The sequence below is a fragment of the Protopterus annectens genome, chromosome 3.part0 (genome assembly GCF_019279795.1).
Source record: "Protopterus annectens isolate FY-2018-M chromosome 3.part0, PAN1.0, whole genome shotgun sequence".
In the NCBI taxonomy this organism is placed as follows: Eukaryota; Metazoa; Chordata; order Ceratodontiformes; family Protopteridae; genus Protopterus; species Protopterus annectens.
This window is the reverse complement of record NC_056731.1, coordinates 800920194-800939793: the sequence shown is the minus strand read 5'-3', so window position 1 is coordinate 800939793 and position 19600 is coordinate 800920194. Positions and strand designations below refer to the sequence as shown.

The window sequence follows — 19600 nt, the reverse complement described above, 5'->3', positions numbered from 1 at the left end:
CCAGTATGTGGGTTGAGAAGGGAGATTTTGCCAGTAGGACTATATACAACTAGAGGTACAGATAGTAGGCAAGAGGTGGCAGGAAGTAAATGGAGGAAGCAAACAGGAGCTACACTACTGGGAGCAAAAAAAACGAAAGGGAAAGTGACACTGGGAAGAAGCTAAGCAGTTATTTCACCTGCAGGTCAAAAATACTTTCCAAGTTTGTGGCTTTTGGCAGACTGTAGGCCGATAGAGATGAGGGGAATATTGAGTGAAAGACTAGCTTTGGTACAGTTTTAAGTAGAATTAGGAAGAGAAGATGCTGTTACAAAAGTGACAGTTATTGAGGCAAATAGAATGTTGCATGGTAATTACAAAAAACAGAGCAAATTAAAAAGACTGGGAGAGGATTAGAACACATTTCAAAAGAGTATTAGAAGGAAAATTGAAGGATCCCCTAGGTATGCTGCGAAGTCCAGATGATTTAGGATATTTGCAAAGAAATATTTACACAGGTATTTTCATACTCCAAGCAGGCTTCAGAAAAATTTCTCTCAAGAAGAGCGCAAATGTTGAAGATGTGTTAGGAATGATAGAGTAAAATAGGAACGTGTTTTCTGGGAATGTATAGAGTTACAAGTTCAAGGACTCCCTTCAGAATGTCCTGACACAGTTGGAGAACACATTGTGTTAACTGAGATATAGTGAGGCGTTATTAAATGTAATGTTATTAATAGCCAAAAAAGCAATTATGTGAAAGTGGAAAACAAATATTAATTCAGTTGTAATTGATATACTGAACAGTGTAAAGAAAATAAGATTTAGAGCTGTTGTTATTAAAAGATGGAGGAAATATTTTTTGAAAGAATAAATGGTGCATTTGGGAACAACGTATTGAAAATAATGCTGAAATAGATGGCTAAAATTAGTAGGTTGTTAGAAATTGAAAAATGTATATTTAAATGTACAGGGCAATAGAGTTATGATGGAAAGTCTGTGTAATGTACGTATACAGCAATGGAAAGTTTTATTGTGAATGTTTTTCATTGTTATTAATAAGTATCTTTAAGTTCATCCTGCAAATTAATAAAGTGATGAATAAATTTAGTTGTTCATAAAAAGCAAACAAGTAAGAACCTAGTCTTTTGGTGCAGGCTGACGAGAACTACTTGGGAATTAGTTCTCAAGTGCCAGTTGACCCTAAGGGCAGTCTGCATCTCATCCTAGTTGATCTGTGTTGAGGACCAGCAAAGCAGATCTCCTTACACATGGATGTTACCCAGGGATGCTTTTTTTCAAGTTGTTCACTTCTTGGCTTTCTCAGAAATAGACCTGTTTGCCTGTTCAGGCAACAGACATTTTAAGATGTTTGGAAGCTTGGACTATGGACACCATTTCCGTCAAGTAAATAGGCCTCTTTCTGTATGCATTCTTTTTGATCTCTTCCTTATCAGAGTGATCCAGAAGGCAAGAATGGAGGGAGACAAAGATGCTCTTATTAGGACCCTTTTGGCCCAAATTGTATTGGTTTCCCTTTTTATTCAAATGTCGTGTCTGATACTTTATTTGCTTTTGTTTAGATTAAGTCTGAGTGTACAAATCTTTTCAGCAGAGGCAAAGAGGAGAATGCACTACAGTATACATTTTGTACAGACAGCCACGTTTATATGTAAAACTATGCAATTTAACACTAAGGTATATTTAATTTAATCACCATATTAAGTACTTAATTCAGCATGTTAGGCTCACACATCTGTAGAATATTCAGCAAATATCTATATGTGTATTTGAGTGTCTCATCAAACATCGAAAGCTAATGAGTGAACTAAAAGAACAGTCATTTTTGACTGAAACTAAAATGGTTTAGTTATATACTCCAGCTATGAGATCGCACAATAACAGGGTAAGTGCAAATTCCCTGACCCCACTGCTCGGCAATCTCATGTAAAAAAACTGCCAGCTAAAACTGCCTTATAAAGATCATTTGTTCATATGAGAATTCATTCTTATTTACAATCAAAGCGTTCATTCATATGAGCGTTCACAATATTAACCTTCAACCATGTATTCATATGTTTGTTTTTGTATACAGACCACAAATTACTGATATGCATATTATATCCATGCATTTAGAGGGCTATCATAATAAAAGTTTGAAAATTTTTATATCTGTTTAGTTTGACTGAATAAGAAGGTGCTTAGTAATGGGGCTGGTAGAAGTTCTAAGTCTACTTTATTGATGGATGTGTTTCAGTGAGATTTTAAATTGTAGCTGGGATGAATTTTTGAATAAGAAGGGATCTTAGTAATGTGTTTATTTATTACTTGTACAGTTTGTTAACCTGGGTAGAGCACTGATCCCTTTGGACTAATTTCAGTCTCAACACAGAGCTAGTCCAAAGACAGGACCATTTTGTTGATGGGCATGTTTTCACTGATATTTTAAGCTGTATATGGGATGACTTTTTTCTGATATCTTTTGGAATCAAGTTCCAGACTTTAGCAATGTATACAATGTATAGACTGTCTCTGTTGCGATTTTTAACCTTTTGGGTGAATAGTGGGTATTCCTTCAGTGAGTGAAGTTCTCTGTGGATGTAGGCCATCTTACTTGGCATTTTTTTCTGGGGGTACACAGGACGTCATGGGCAGTCTTAAGGTGAATGTATGCTAGTTGATTATGTAGCTTTCAGCCAGTTAAGGGACTGAAGTGAAAGGCAGTGATGCATTCCGTTGATGTTGTTACTTGCAAGCTTGGAATTTTGCTGTTAGATTTTCAGTTTAGCTATCTGAAAGGACTGTAGGTTACTGAAAACCAATGAGGTTTACAGGAGACTGGGAAGTAAATAAGTGTGAGCTGTGGTCTTAATTTCCTGTACTGTTAGGAAATTTTTGTCTTTACAAGGAAGTCCTGCTTTTATATTTTATAACTGTTTTGAATGTGTTGACTGAATACAGGATTTGGAGACTCTTCTCAGTGGGCTGCCTTGACATTTTTATACTACAAAGGTTTTCAAACAGTACTGCTTGTTGTGGTACATGTATGTTATGAACTGTCAGCTGTAATACTCATTCCGGAAAAGTAAAATAACTGAGTGAGGGACTAACCAAAGGAGAAAGGAGCAGTGTAACAGTCATGCAACCCAACTTCTACCCCACATGTAAATCTGGGTGCTCAGTACATTGTATTTAGTTTATTAGGTTTGTGGCTGTTGGTATTACAGCTTGATTTTTTTTCACAAATCTATCAATCTGTAAACTACATTTCAAATTTAGAATATATTTTATTTTTTTATGTGATTACTTTTAAAGTGAAATATTAAGGTCTCACTAAAAATTGATTTGAAGTAGTAGGTTAAGGCTTTGCTAAGAACTGGTTTGGACTGTACTGACATTGACTACAAAAGTAGTAAGCTTGACACCATTATACTCTGAAACTGGAACCACAGGTACTGCTGGGAAATTTGACATTATAATTAAGAAACTGGTGACACCCATGGGTTATGAAATGACTGTTTTTGTAACTCTGTAGAAGATTTACAGTGAAGGTGAGTGCTTCACTCTGCTACTATCCATCACACATGAGCACAAGTACATATATGTATATGTTCATAGTTCATAGTTTAGTACTAGGCTAACTGCCCTTGTGGGCCATTTTTAAGCCTAGCCAATTACCCCAAGTGAGAATCAAACCCTGCACCTTGTGTCTGTAAGTAAACACCTTAACCATTATGCCAACCTCCCCCAATGTGTGTGTGTGTGTATATACATTGTAGCACACACATACAAATGTACATGTGTATATAAACAAGTATTTGTGAGTGTGCATAAAGGTATCATTAAGCTACCCCTCATTCATGCAGATTTAATGTTGGTCGTGGAAGTGTTACATGGCCACAGAGTAAATGTGAACTGTGTATGTCAAGAAACTCACTGGAATGCAGGGCAGATGCTTTTCTTCTGCAATAATGCATAGGGTTGATAAGGTTCTGTGACTTTTGCCTGGTTAGTTATGTCACTATGCCTTATATGGCATTTTTTCATCTATTGCGGTGCAATTAACAGTTTTTGCATTTTAATGCTAACCTTATTCACTTAAATGTAGGTGTGAACAAAATACACACGCAAAACAACACAGTGCTCTATAGACTCAATTCCTGCCTTTTGATATGAAATTTGCCTTTGATTAGTATGCTATTTATACCTTTATTTCCCCACTTTAATGATTAACAATTTTATTTAGGATATTTGACTGCACAAGATGCAGAAAATGAAGGTTTTAGGGGGGTTAGGGAAGAAGCCTGGAAAATTAGTAAGTACCTTCATTTTGCCAAGCTGTGCTGTTGAGTCTTGGTGTCAGAAAGAACCAAATGAAGAGCTGTTCATGGAGATTATCTGAGCTTACATTAGAGACTGGCCATTGAAGAAGGATCAAGCAGCCTAGATGACAATTTTTCTCTCTTGAAAGGTTCTGATACCTCTTCCTGAATCGGGACTCTTGGAATGCCACAAGTAGCAGCATTAGCTAGGATAATGTTTGCTAATGCAGCACTGTCTCAAGTGTCTCAAAACAATGTCCCTTGTTTGGTTTTGCTTAGAGAAGCTCAAATTGTTCATTATCCTACACCTTAAGGTGATAATGGCTGCATTTTTTGAGATATGCAATGAGAAATATGATGCTAGGGCAAGCAAAAAAGTGCAAGTAGTACAGACAAGTTTAGTTTTCATTATTTGGTGTTCTGTATTTAACTTGCTTTAATTTATTTAATTATTTTTCTGTTTCTTCCTCCTGTAGGCATTTAACACCTTCATTGATGATGTCTTTGCTTTTATCATCACAATGCCAACATCCCATAGATTGGCATGCTTCAGGGATGATGTGGTATTTCTCGTTTATCTGTACCAAAGATGGTAAGTCAGTGGATCTTGGCATTCATATATGGGGCAGCAATTACTATAAAGTAATCTGTATTGTCTTTTTAATACCATTGTTAAATGTAACATAAAACATTGATATAGTAGAGTTGTTGTTGTTGTGTCTTTCGGCTTTTCCCGGTTAGGGGTCGCCACAGCGGAACTCCGGTCTGCTAATGATTGGCAGAAGATTTTTACGTGCCGACTTGCTGGGCCTGACGCACAACCTTCAACGAAGAAACGCCCATTCATGCATGTCACCACACAAGACGTTCTAACTGAGAATCAAACGGGGGCAACGTCTTACTGTGAGGCGACAACACTACCGCAGCACCAATAGAGTAATAGAAAAAAAATATCAACATTTCTTTCACACATTAAACATTTTAACAATTTTCATTTACCCCATTACATAAATTGCTCAATTTTTGCCTTCACTTAAATTTTCCTTTTCCATGTAAACACTATTCTGCATGTGTTCCCACAAATTCTGTTTATTTCTATGTAATTTGCTCCTTCCCTTTTCTAAAGATCTCACTTCCATTTCTTTTATTTCCTTCACAATATTCAGTACTTCACTTGTAGTTGGTTTAAATTTTGATTTCCATTTTCTAGTATGTTTTTTTTTTGTAGCCATAGTATTAAACTTATCAAGGCCTTACTATATGTGGGCATTTCCGACCCTGTATCCCATTTCGAAATAATAATTTCCTTAGTTACAACCATTTGTCCCCCAACTTTGTTCTGTAGGGATTTTTTAAAATCTGCCAACTTGTTGCATTCCCAAAAAACATGTTCCCAATTACCTCTGTCTTTCTCATCACACCTCCAGCATTTGCTGTTTGCTTAAGCAAACATTTCTGAAGTCAGCTTAGGATATAAAAATACCTGTGCAAACGCTTTGAAACAGAAATCCTAAACCTTCAGGACTTTGAATACTTGGGAGCTGTTGGTCCCTTGCAAATTGCTTTTCCAGTCTGTCTTCCCAGTCTTTTCTAACCTATGGAGATTTATACTTAGTTATTATATAGTATTGTATGTGTCCTACTAATTATCCTTAACACTACCAGAGCTGGTCCTTCATTTGACATTCCCCTGTCCCTTTCTGTTTTCCTGTGTTCTATTTCAGTCTCTGGTAGGGATATTAGTCTGCAGTTCAAACTTCTGCTTACCCTCATCCCACTCTTTTACCTTTCCCTGCTTAGTTATTTGCACCCAGAACCGTGGTTCATTTGCAGAATTTCTCCTGTAAATACCAAACCCATCCTGCATACTTTAGTCTTCCTTATTTTTTAAATCTTCTTACTCCATCCCCTTATTGTCTTACTTCTTAGAATGCTTTCTGCTACTTTATGAATAATAATAATAATCTTTATGGTTGTTGTTATTCTCCTTAAGGACCTGCATCCAAAATCGTACTCTACTTTTCAACCCCCCCCTCATCTCATTATCATTCCTTTCTACTTTGACTTAACCTTTTGTGTGTGTTATATATATGAGCCTTAATTGCATAACTCTGAAACATCCCTTCAAATCAGGTAATCCTAAACAGCCTTGTTCAGTGGGGGTGAATCAGCTTATCCCACTTAACTGTTGCCCTCTTCCCCTCCCAACAAAATTCATAGGTTCATAGGTTGGTACTAGGCTATCGGCCCTAGGGCCTATACAAGCCTAGCCATAACAATTCCCTGGCTATTTCTTCCCACACTATTTACTTCTCCAGACCCCTGTCTAGCAGGGCGACTGACGTGATCCCCAGGGTGAATTTCCTTTCTCCCACTTTTTATTTGTTATATTCCACAACTTCTCCTCTGGTTGATATAAGTACACCTAACATTTTCACTGCTTGTATCTTACTCTCCATATCTATAATCAGGAGCTTCCCGTTTCTCAAATTTTGTATGATCTTTTGTTTAGTCACTTCCCATTTATGCTTAGTTGCCCTAATAGAATTCCTTTTAATCCATACACAAAAATACTTACTCTTATCATAAATACGGATATTGCTGAACCAGTTCATGTGTGGGTACATAGTTTACTGCTGTAACCTTTGTTTTAACTTCATTTATTTTATATCCTGAAACGAGACAAAATTGTCTGAAAATATTCCACAACACCAATGGCTTCTGGATTTATCAAGTACCAAATAATGTCTATGAATAAAGCTACCTTTTCTCGATTACCATGACAGTTCTATCCTTGAATTAATTTAATGAGTTCCTTGTTTTATTTGCTAATGGCTCTAAATATAAAGCAAATAACAATGGGGAAGATAGGACACAGCTGCTTTGTTCCTCTGCTTAATTTTATCACCCGGCAATTCATAAATCCTCCTAACTAAACCTATTATTTTGTCAAGAAACACAAATAGAACTCCAGATGTCTGCATCAAATGCCTTCTCAACATCAAGACCCAACAACAGTAGCCATGTTTCTCTTCTCTCTGGATCATCATTGCTCTGTTAATGTGACCAGATGTTTGCCTCCCTTTCAAAAAACACATTGATCCATATCGATCAATTTTGGTAACACCTTTGCCATTCTCTTAGCCAGTATAGACACAAACACTTAATATTATGGTTTAAAACTGAAATGAAATTGGTCCATATGAGGCTGAAGGGTCTTTACCCTCTTTAGTAAACACGGCCACCACAGCTTTTTTCCAAGATGCAGTACTACTCCCTCCTTCCCCCTTTAAAATACTGTTAAACAAAACCATACAGATCTTTATCACTCTCTTCCCTCCCAAATTCAGACTTGTATAGTGTATTCCTGAAGACTCCCCTGTCAGTTGGTTTTACATCACTGTTTTTATCTCATATATTCCTTTTTGAGCTATTAATTACTGATTCTTATCTTCCTCTATCATTGGCATAGTTGTTTTCCATAAATATTTCCATTTGTGCCTTTTCTTGGTTCCCACATTCTTCTCTTTTATGTAGATTATATAAAATTTCCAAAATGTCTCTAATACCCTCATGGATCTGTAGTTATTTTTCTTGTTATAGGCTGCCAAAGTTTGGCAACAACCCTTTCTATGTTCTGTTGCCTAAATCATTATTCTAAAAGCTTTTGTGCTCTGAAGTTATCAAAAATAGCTGCTTAACAGCAACCTTTCCTACTTTTCCTCCATGTATCTTTCTGTCACGCTTTTAAGCTTCATTTTCATTTTATCCTACTCACTAGCTATCCCTTCAGAAGAAATATCTATCTTCCCTAATAACTCTTGAATAATTTCCACTACCCAGTCCTTAAATTTATCCCTTAAACATGTAAATGAGAAAGTGTCAGCGTCTCATTTTTAATTTATTATCCTGTATGTTTATCTTATATATTTTTGGTGTATGATCTGAAGTAGTTAGATGTATCCACAAACTGGAACAGCTGCAGTGGTTGAACCTGTTTATTCACAATACAAAGGTACAAAAGATAAAAACGTTGCAAATAAAAACTTCCAAGAAATATACTTCATGTGTTAAACGCTTTCTTCCCATAAAATATGGGACTTCTTCAGAACAAACTGAACTACAAACCCAGCCACTTAAATACATATTCCCTCCACCCTTAATTACATTCCATTATCCATCATTTAATTAATGTTTTAAAGGGATACAGACCCTCATACATACTTCAAAATCTTCAAAACACAATGTAAGTTAAAAAACAATAAACCATGAATATATGAATAAATCAAGCATAACAATGCTATATCTGTATATTTTTATGTTTTAATGTGTTGCTTGGTCTTTCTATTATTTATCCTATTATATTCCTTATTTTTAACACACTGGAAATGCTTGCATTTTAATTAATACCTGGATAGTATGTAGCATCCAACTGCAACTGCCATTTTAACTCGCATAAATCCAGGAATAAATCCAGCATTTTTCCTTGTGCGTCTTTAAATAGTTGTTGTAAAATTAAAAACTTAAATTCATGACTAGGGAATTCCTTTTGATGCCTGCTAAGTGCATTAGTCATTTTACATTTTTTCATATCTGTTAAATGTTCATACATCCTATCCCGCAAGCGTCTACTGGTTTTCCCTATATAAAATGTAGTACAGCCCTGGCACTTATCCATATAGACCACATCGGTACTATTACAATTGAAATGTCACTTAAAAATATTCTTTTCCCATTAAAAAAAGGAAACATTTCTCCTGTCTCTTAAATATAAGGACAGTATGGGCACATACCACATTTACAGTTGCCTAACTTTCTGTTTCCATGTCCAGTTTTGTAAAAACCTTCCAGTATGTTTTTTAAAAATCTGTCCTTCCTATACACTTCTACAGGTTCTTTCCCTACCTTGTTGCCCACCAGTTGATCAAACTGCAATATTTCCCAGTTGTTCCTTATAATTTCAAACATATAAAATGTATCTAAATTATAAGTTATGATGAAACTAACTCCTTCCCTCATCCTGCTTTCTCTTTTCCACATGGTTGTACCTTCATTTTCATTTCCTCCTAATAATGGTTGATACAAACCCTCCTGTTGTTTTTTCGCAACCTCATCTTTGATTTTAATTAAAAGTGTTTCAGGACAACCGCTCTTTACAAACATTCCCATAATGTATTCTATTTCCATCACAAAATCACTATCTCTGGTGACCATTCTGGCTGCCCGTACCATTTGTCCCTTAACAATGGATTTTTTCTGATAGTACGGGTGCCAGCTTCCAAATTCCAAATAGGAATTTGAAAATATAGGTTTCCTATAGACCATAGAATACAATCTTGTTCCATCACTTATTCTCAGATCCACATCCAAATATGATATATTATTTGCATGTAAACTTCAAAAACTCCCCAGTCAAGTTTACATAATCTAAAAAACTTTTTAACTGGGCCTCTGTCCCTTTCCACAATAAAAAGACATCATCCAATGTCCCTTTCCACAATAAAAAGACATCATCCAAAAACCCGGTGTAATACTCAGTACATTGCCAGTATTCACGTACCATCACCATCTCTTGCTCCCAGTATGACATAACATAATTAGAAAAATGGGGGCACAAGCATTCCCCATTGCCACACCAGTGACTTGTTTGTAGTATTGTCCCTCAAAATACACAAAGTTGTTTTTTAATACTACTTCTGTTAAGACAATGTATTTGTTAATTTGATCCTGATCATAAATTCCAGTTTTGAATAATTGCACCTCTAACCAGCTAAGACCTTGCTCATGGGGTATCACGGAGAACAAATTACATACATCACTAGTGACTAAAAACACTTCTTCCTTTACCTGAATTTTATTTAGTTTTTTCAAAAACTGCCACAAGTCTTTACATATGTAAGAAAATACTTTTAACCCTTTTTGCATTTGTGTATCCAAATACTTGCTAATAAAACATGTTTTAGATCTCTTTCCATCTACTACGGGCCTAAATTTTACATCTCTTAGCCCCTTATGTATTGTAGGTATTCCAAAAATATTGGATACCATCGGGGAGTCATTCCTCATGTATTCATATTCTTCCTCATTTATTTGCACCCAATACAACATGTCTTTAAGCATTGTCCACTTTTTTGTTCATTATATGTATTTCATTAATAGAACTTTCTATGTATGACCCATCTAATAGCAAAATATTAATTCCATTGGAATAATCCCCCTATCCATTATTACTATACCATTCCCTTTGACAGGCTTCATTATATGTATACCCCTGTCATTTATTAAGTCATTCAACACTATTTGTTCATCTTTACTCATATTCATGCTAATAGTTCCTGGCCCCATTCTAAATGCCTTCCTATTATGTTGTTGATGGGTGCGTTAAAAGTGCTTGGCTTTCTTAACTTAAAATTATTGTTGTTATAATTAGACGTCCCATTTGTATAATTAAACCGTACCTGCAGATTCAATTTACGGGTGAACATTTTTAAGTCAATTATTGCATTGGCTATATTACCTCCTACTTGGAACAAATGTAAGCCCTTTGGCCAACAGGTTTGCATGTTTACAATCAATATTTTTACTGGAGTAATTGTGCACCTTAAAGTCTGCTGCTGAATGTATGACTGTACATGGTTCATCAGACCTTTTACTCGTTGTTCTGTCAATTTCACCCAATGTGGCATCAAAACTATTTGAACTTAGTTGGTTGACCAGTACACTTGTTTCATCTTTCACATCCTCAAATACCTCACTGTTAAAGTATACACTCATAGGTTCATAGGTAGGTACTAGGCTATCGGCCCAAGGGCCTACGTAAGCCTAGCCAGCAAGGTACCATAGCTTACGCCACCCAAGAAAGTTATTTTTTTGTGCCACTGTCCAGCAGAGACACAGAAGTGATCCCCGGAGTGTAGTTACTATTTCCCATCCACTCAGCAAGTTTTTTCTTTGAGTGCTAATGAAGAACTTTTGCTTGACATAGATGGGTAGCTTGTTCCAGAGTATAGGAAGTTTCTGGGACAGGAATCTATCCCTCCAGCATGTCTTGTTTATTGTGGTGACAAGGTTTAGGTCCCTAGAGCGTGTAGCTTGGAGGTATTGGGATTTTTTTAGATGTAGCATGTCAGCTCTGGGTTTGACATAGCTTTATATGTTAGGCAGAGATCACCTCGGAGTAGGCGATATGCTTCGGAGTAAAGCTGGAGTTTTTTGAGGCGGTCAGTGTAGGGCATTTGTTTGAGGCCAGAAATCCTCTTTGTGAGGTACCTCTGTGGCCTTTCCAGCTGCTGCAGATGTCTTGTGAGGTACATTCCAAAAGGGGCGTTGTACTCTATAATGGGTCTAATGAGTGACGAGTAGAGGGGAACAATGACCTCTTTTTTCCTGGATGAGAACCCTTTTATGATGAGGTGCACCACGTAGAAGGACATCCTGACTACTGTGGCGATGTGACTATCAAAGGAGAGACTACTGTCCACCTGAGTCCCATGGTCTCTTATCATGCATTTGGTGTTAAGTAGATTGCTGCCTATGTGGTAGTTCATGGGTACAGAGTTTTTACCAAAGGGGATGACACTGCACTTTTTGGCATTGAGCTTGAGGCCATGGCTCTGACACCAGGCATCTGTCTCAGTGAGGCCCTTCTGTAGGATGTCCACATCATTTGGGGACTTGACTATGGCTCCTGTTTTGCAGACATCTGCGAACTTCGTCAGCCAGAGGCCTTCTGTGTTAGCATGTACTTCAGAGAAGCAGATACCAAACAGGAGAGGTCCCAGGGTGGAACCCTGTGGCACTCCACTTGTCACTGCCTTGAGGTCAGATTTGGAGTCGGCAACTTGTGTGGGTTCTGTCAGTGAGCCAGTTCGCAACCCATCTTGTGACGTAGGGATTTATACCTAATTTAGTGAGTTTAGCTATAATTCCAGAATGAGGGATGGTGTCGAAAGCCTTGGCGAGGTCAAGATAGGCTGTGTGAACCACCTTACCCTCATCCACGGCTTTGCTGACTGCCTCAAAAAAGTCGATCAGGTTCAGGAGGCATGATCTGCCTTTCACAAACCCGAACTGGGTGGGATCCAGAGTTGGGAGGTTACCAATGTCTTTTTTTATGAGTTCCATGATGATACGTTTCATGGCCTTGCAGACCAGGCTCGTTAGGCTAATAGGTTGATAGTTCCCAGGATCAGTGGTGGCTCCCCCTTTGTGGAGTGGGATAACTGTTGCAGTGCGCCATTCAGTGGGCACAAAGCCTGATGCGAGGCTATTATTGAACATGGTGCTTAAGTGGGGAGCCAGTTCGTTCTGAAGTTCATGTAAAACACAGCCTGGGATGTTGTCCAGTCCCATGGATGCTGTGTTTTTGGCTTTAGAGAGGGCAGCTTTTACCTGCGTAGTTATGATTACAGGGACTCTGCATTCTTCCTGTATAGATATGGGCCCTTTAGGGGGTGAGAGGGGGGTAAATTTAGCACTGAACCGATCTGCCAGGATGTTGGCAATATCAGTTGGTTTTGTAATTTTCGTGCCTTTGTACTGTAACTCAGAGCAGATCTGGGTTTGGCCATCTAGATTCTTGACATAGCTATGGAATGCTTTGTGGTTGTCCTTGGATTTAGTGGCGATTTTATTTTTGTAGCTAGCTTTGGAGGATCTTATAAGGGATCTCAGCTTCTTACTGAGGCTGACCAGGGAGCTCCTCCACTCATGGGATTTTACTCTCTTTTGCAACATTTTCTTCCTTCTGTTGTACAGTTGGTTTATGGCAGGGGACCACCAGATTGGCTTCCTTTTTTTGGAGGATAGCGTCTTGGTTCTGTTTGGGATAGCACGATCCATGCACTCGCATAAGTGCTTATAGAGTGCATTTGTGTAGGATTCAGCAGTTGTAACTGTATTGTCCATCTGCATGAGTGTCATGAAGTTCACCACTTCTGTCTTAAGAAGCCTGAAGTTGGCTTTGTAGACATTTTTTGCTGTGGTTTCCTTAATGGGGGGTGGGGGTGGGATTTGGATATCAAGGGTGATAAGCTTCTGGTCGGATCGGACCAACGAGGAGTTGACTTCGGGTGTGGAACACCGGTCACTCATGTTGGTAATGACTAGGTCTAGGATATTGCTGCCCCTGGTGGGGGTGTTGGTAAGTTGATCTAGGGCATTGGAGTTTATGAAGTCCAGAAAGCCTTGAACTAAGGAGTTGGTACATGAGTAATTTTCCCAGTTAATGGTGGGGTAGTTGAAGTCGCCCATTATTAGGGTGTTTGGTTGAACCCTAATATTTTCCAGTACATCAAGAAAAGAGGAGTGGGAATCCTGGGGCATGGTGGGGGATCTGTAGCAAGCTACAATTTGGATTGCAGTTTTGCCCAGAGTTAGTTGCACTTGGATAACCTCGGCTGCATTATGCTGAGCAACTAGCCTGGAGGTGTGGATATCCTTAATGAATATGGACACGCCTCCACCTTTGGTGTTTCAGTCCAGGTTACATGGCCAAAAAGTGTGGTATGAGTTATAGCCTGGTAGTGCAGGGGTGCTCTCTGGAGCCTTGAACCAGGTCTCAGTCACTGCACAGATATCAATGTTCTCCATTTTGAGTGCCTCGAGTGAGTGCATTTTGAGATTTAAACTTCTAGCATTGAGTAGCATTAACCTCAGTTTTTGCTTGAATCCCAGGGGCGACAGGTGCAGGCCATCTGTGGCAAAGCATCGTGGTCTGTTGACCATGTCATCCCAAGCAGACATATACTGGATCCCCTTAGAATAACACCAGAAGCTTAACCAATTTTTGAACTCAGTCATTTTGTCCTTGTACTGCGTTATCATTCTGGGCGATGGCAGAATGCTACTCAGGGCTAGGGTCATACCTGCCTTGGCTACAAGATCGGAGAGCTCTTCCATGTCTCTTTTCATGTAGTCCAGGGAGGTACGTCTCAGGTCATTCACACCAACATGGACAATGATAGAGTCATATTTGTACTTGGTGTGGAGTGACCTGAGTGCGTGGGTTATGTGGCGGATCCTGGCACCCAACAGGCAGCTGACAGTAACCTTCTCCTTGTCTAGCCTGGTGAATGGGACATCAGTGTGCCTGACTATAGAGTCACCTATGATTAGTGTTGGGTACGTTGTTTTGCCTTATTGGCTGTGGTTGAGTGGGACACTGAATCTGTGGGCTATGTGTCATTTAGGTTGTGTTGGGGGATGGAGGTTGCTTGCGTTTCTGCTTTGGAAGTCTCTGTTGCTTAGACAGATTATTATTGAGAGCCTCCGCGAATGTTTTTGTGTTACTGTGTGTGGATTTTGGTGGTGTAGATTTAGTGACACTATGTGATGAGTGTGGTGTGGTGCAAATGTTTACCTTCTCCTCATGACAAGTTCAGTCTTGATTAGAGAGAGCTTTACCTCCAGTTTGGCTAGAAAAGTGCATCTCTCAGGTTGTAGTGTTGGGTGGTAGGAGGAGAGGGTTGTCAGTGTACATGAGGCAATTTCTGCGTTGCCTCAAGATGCCCAGATTCATCAGATAGACAGGAGAGAACACTGGGAGCTGTCCCTTGGACATGCCTGAATACAAAACAATTTTCCTCTAGATAAGTGAGGAAAGTGAGTACAAGAGCTGTTTTTCTCTAAGCAAGTGAGAAAAGTAAGTACAAAAACTGTTTTCCTCTAGGCAGTGAGGAAGACAGAGTGCTATAGTAATTAGTAGCTCATTTAGTGCTTACAAGTTTTGAACAAATGCTGAGCAGAAACAAGCAAATTTAAGTGCTAAAACTAAGAATCTGTATCTGCACTAGAAGAGTTACAGGACAGAAACAAGTACAAATGCAGGCTTTCAAATCAGAAAGTTGAGAGAGATGGAAGAGATTGCCCAAACGGCTAATAACTACAAATTATGGGCCAGAACCACTCCTTATGTGGTAGACTGGTTACCTAGTGCTTACCACTCCCACTGATAAGCTAGAAAGGCTTGGGGGGCTCAGAAGCTTACATACAGTCCTGGATATAGCAAATCTGTATCTGGAACACTAGTTACAGGAAAGGTAGGAAACCGGCTTACAGGTTTTTTTGTTTTTTTTTTACAGAAAAGAAGCAAAAACAGCAGTAAAAAATAATTCACATGCAGTGCAAGCTAGCACACTTGAGTATGCAGCAATATTAGACCAAACACAGTTTAAAAAAATGCAATTAAAATAAAAAGGAGTAAAAGCAAGTGCAGAAAGTTTATTAGGTAGAATGTGGTAAAGAGATGGGACTGGGGGAGTGTCCTAGATCAAATCTATTTGTGCAGGTTTTCACTCGTCATATACATCCTCTATTTCATTAACTGTTACATTGTTTCAGGTAATGTTTTGCGTAATGTCCACATTTGTTAAATAATGGCTAGTTATTCCATCTATATCATTGATTTTAACCACATTTCTATCTAAATTACTATTCATTACTGTATAAACATCTTCATTAAGAAGACCTGTTTGTATTTGTAATATTACACTGTGGTCTCCAACATTTTGTATTTCAACATCCCTATGGAACCAACTGTCTGTTACCCCTGAAAACTCAGTATTTGAACAATCCATTTGCATTGATGAATTAACATCAGCTGCTTTAACATTTTTAACATTTTGTTTCCCTACCACTCCTTTTAAGCATTTCACACATTGCATTGTCAGTAGAACATTCCAAATAACAATTTTGTTCATTAACATCAAAAATGTCCGTTACTAGGTCAGTCCACCTTTTCCTTTCAACTGCTGTTGTTTCATATCTTCATACAATTCTTGCGCCCCCCCAACCCTCTATTTCACAATTGACACCAAAAAACATATTTTCAGTACATTCCCCCCAGACTTATTTGTTGAAAATAATCATTCACCAAGTCCGTTATGTCCTCCGCCGTGTATTTCAGTAATTGCTGTTTTTTGGCCTGGCCCCCTGCGCCATATAATCTCTCTGGTTGTTCCCTTCTCATTGATTGTATTGCTCCTTCCCCCACAGTCTCTCTGATTGATGCACACCATTCTCCAAAGGGCGTTCACGCTCATAACCATGCTGACTTTGATAAAACGTCTGGTTGGATGTCACATCTGCTCCTTTCACTGGTTCCTCATCACTTCCATTGTTCTAGTTGTCCTGGTTACCCGGGGACAGTGGATACACTTTATTTTTAGAATATTCATTAAGATCTTTCTTGTTTTCGTTGATTTTCCTTAAGAAGATGTTATTACATATATTGTCAACCGTTTTGAAGATGTTATCATAGTTAGTTTGGTAGTTCTCAAATAACAGGTCACTCTTAATGAAGTTGTTTTTCTCATCAAGTTGCTTCATGAACATTTCCATTGCAAGTCTGTTATGTTTGACCATTATTCTCATAAGCTCTAACCCCATCGGGTCAAACAAAACATGTAAGTCTTTAACCAGTTCACTGTTATTTTCTGCCCCATTAGGATACTTCCATACCCTTAGACCACAAGGCACTTGCTTTAATTCAATATTTCTTTCCAAATAGGAATTTTCTAACTGTAACTTTTTAAAGTTTAAAAGGTCTTTTTCAAATACTTTAAGAATATCATTTAGAGACTGAGACTGTTGCATACCTTGTGTGGTTATCACTTTGTCCCCACAAAAGTCAAAATGGTTGTTTTTCCAAGCTTTCAACCTTTCGCCATCATTACCACCATTATGGTTCATCTCTTGTTGTCTCCCTTGGCTGACCCTCAGGTTTACCTCTTCATCACTTGGGGCCGACTGCCCCAGTGAATTTCCTCCTGAAGACTGCGTTGGCTGGGTAAGAGTAGCCTAAGCTACCAAAAATATTGTTGGTACCTTGCTTGCCTGTCCATAATCGATTTGAGTAGTATGTTCCTGCTGGTTAATCCGCTCCAATAAACTCGGTATTTCATTGTTGGAGCTGGAACCTGGATTCTCCATCTGCTTTGCCCAGAAACCACAACCAAAAGATGCTGAGATATCCAAACTTGTAACCACAGACTGGAACAGATGCAGTGGTCGAACCCATTTATTCACAATGCAAAGGTACAAAAGGTAAAAACGTTGCAAATAAAAATTTCAAGAAATATACTTCATGTGAAGTGCTTTCTTCACATAAAATATGGGACTTCTTCAGGCCAAACTGAACTACAAACCCACCCACTTAAATATATATTCCCTCCACCCTTAATTACATTCCATTATCCATTGGTTCGATTCTCAGCTAGAGCGTCTTGTGTGTGGAGACATGCGTGAATGGGCGTACCTTCGTTGAAGGTTGTGCGTCAGGGTTGGCAACATGGCACGTAAAAATCAACTGCTAATCATTAGTGGACCAGAGTTCCGCTGTGGCGACCCCTCACCGGGAAAAGCCGAAAGACACACACATACATCCATCATTTAATTAATGTTTTAAAGGGATACAGACTCTCATACATACTTCAAAAACTTGAAAACACGATGTAAGTTAAAAAAACAATAAACCATGAATATATGAATAAATCAAGCATAACAATGCTATAACATCGTTGTTTTAATGTTAACATGTTTAAGTTTTTAGTTTTACAACTAGTTAAAGAAGCACAAGGAAGAATGCAGGATTTATTCCTGGATTTATGTGAGTTAAAATGGCAGTTGAAGTTGGAGGCTTCATATTATCCAGGTATTGATGAAAATGTAGGCATTTCCAGTGTGTTAAAAATAAGGAATATAATGGGATAAATAGAAAGACCAAGCAGCACATTAAAACATAAAAATATATCGATATTATAGCATTGTTATGCTTTATTTATTCATGGTTTATTGTTTTTTAACTTACATTGTGTTTTTGATGTATGTATGAGAGTCAGTATCCCTTTAAAACATTAATTAAATGATGGATAATGGAATGTAATTAAGGGTGGAGGGAATATGTATTTAAGTGGCTGGGTTTGTAGTTCAGTTTGTTCTGGAGAAGTAAGAAAGTGCTTAACACATGAAGTATATTTCTTGAAGTTTTTATTTGGAACTTTTTTATCTTTTGTATCTTTGTATTGCGAATAAACGGGTTCAACCACTGCAGCTGTTCCAGTTTGTGGTTACAAGTTTGGATATCTCAGCACCTTTTAGTTGTTAGATGTATGCCAGTGCTTTGCTTTCAATTACCAGTCTACAAATGATAAATATATAATTAAATATACATGTTCCTGTGAGATAGTTTATCTCCAGTCTAGCCCAGTTCTTGTACCTTGGGGAATAACTTGTAAATTATGTCCAAGTTCCTACTACAGAATTCACATCTTACATAACAAACATTCTCGTATTATTTTCTTTTTTTTTCTCAATAATATTTCTTTATTGTTTTCCTTTTTTCCATTACATAACATTTCACAAGAGAATACACAGGTGATGATCAAACAGTAATAACAGCAATATTCTTAAAACATATTTACACTATTTACATGAATGCTTCCATACTTCCCTCTTAACGGAGGACATAAAGGTTGTTTTCTCCAGGGTTAGCATCTTATGTTAGTATAGTCTTATATAATGTTATGTTTTTTATTATGTATAATGTAAAAGTATTTCAAGATCAATGCTTTATGCCAGTATAATATTGAAAATTTGTTCCCAGAGTTTCAGATTATAGGAATTTTTGTTTAAATCTACCCTCTTTTGTTATATTTTTCCCTTCTTGTGCCCAGTTACATCCTGACTATTGCAAATCAGGTTCCAGTACCCAGCCATAAATAATAATCCTTGTGTAGAATATAAGTATCTGCCAGCATAATAATTTTCCCTTGCCAGTAATGCCATACTACCACAAATCTACCATTATTATAGCAATAACCCACGCCTGGGTGTGGGTAATGCTAAATTTACCCACGGTTGGCGTGGTTTGGTTCGCCCTCGGGACCAAACAAAGCCAACCGTGGGTAAATTTAGCATTACCCACACCCAGAAGTGGGTTATTGCTATTATACCATGACATTATTTAAGAAAAGAAACTGTTACTTTTCTTAAATAATGGCATAGTATAATGCCTGTTTACTGCCCTTCCGCAGATGTCTGGCATCCGCGGCAGTTCTGATGTACTGCGCGCCTGCGCAGTACATCAGAGCTGTGGGCAAAAGCAACGGAGAAAGCAAGGTCTCCGTTGCTTTTTAGTGTTCGCTATGTTAAATGAGTTTAACATAGGGAGACAGTTAAAAAATAAGCAACGGAGATGTCCGTTGCTTATTTTAATACTTTCTCGCTATGTTAAACTCATTTAACATAGCGAAACACTAAAAAAGCAACGGAGATCTTGCTTTCTCCGTTAAAACTGTCTC

At 38.1% G+C, this 19600-nt stretch overlaps 1 protein-coding gene across 2 annotated transcripts in view; it reads left to right on the top strand.

Annotated features, from left to right (window-relative positions):
* CLPTM1L (CLPTM1 like) overlaps positions 1-19600 on the top strand; it is a 657087-nt gene that overhangs the window by 625039 nt on the left and 12448 nt on the right. Inside the window, exon 16 of one of the 2 annotated variants that reach the window (XM_044065147.1) lies at positions 4778-4893. In XM_044065147.1, coding sequence (XP_043921082.1) covers positions 4778-4893 — 116 coding nt within the window. Of the gene's footprint in view, positions 1-4777; positions 4898-19600 lie in introns of those variants that run through there. The other variant, XM_044065148.1, reaches the window with a different exon arrangement.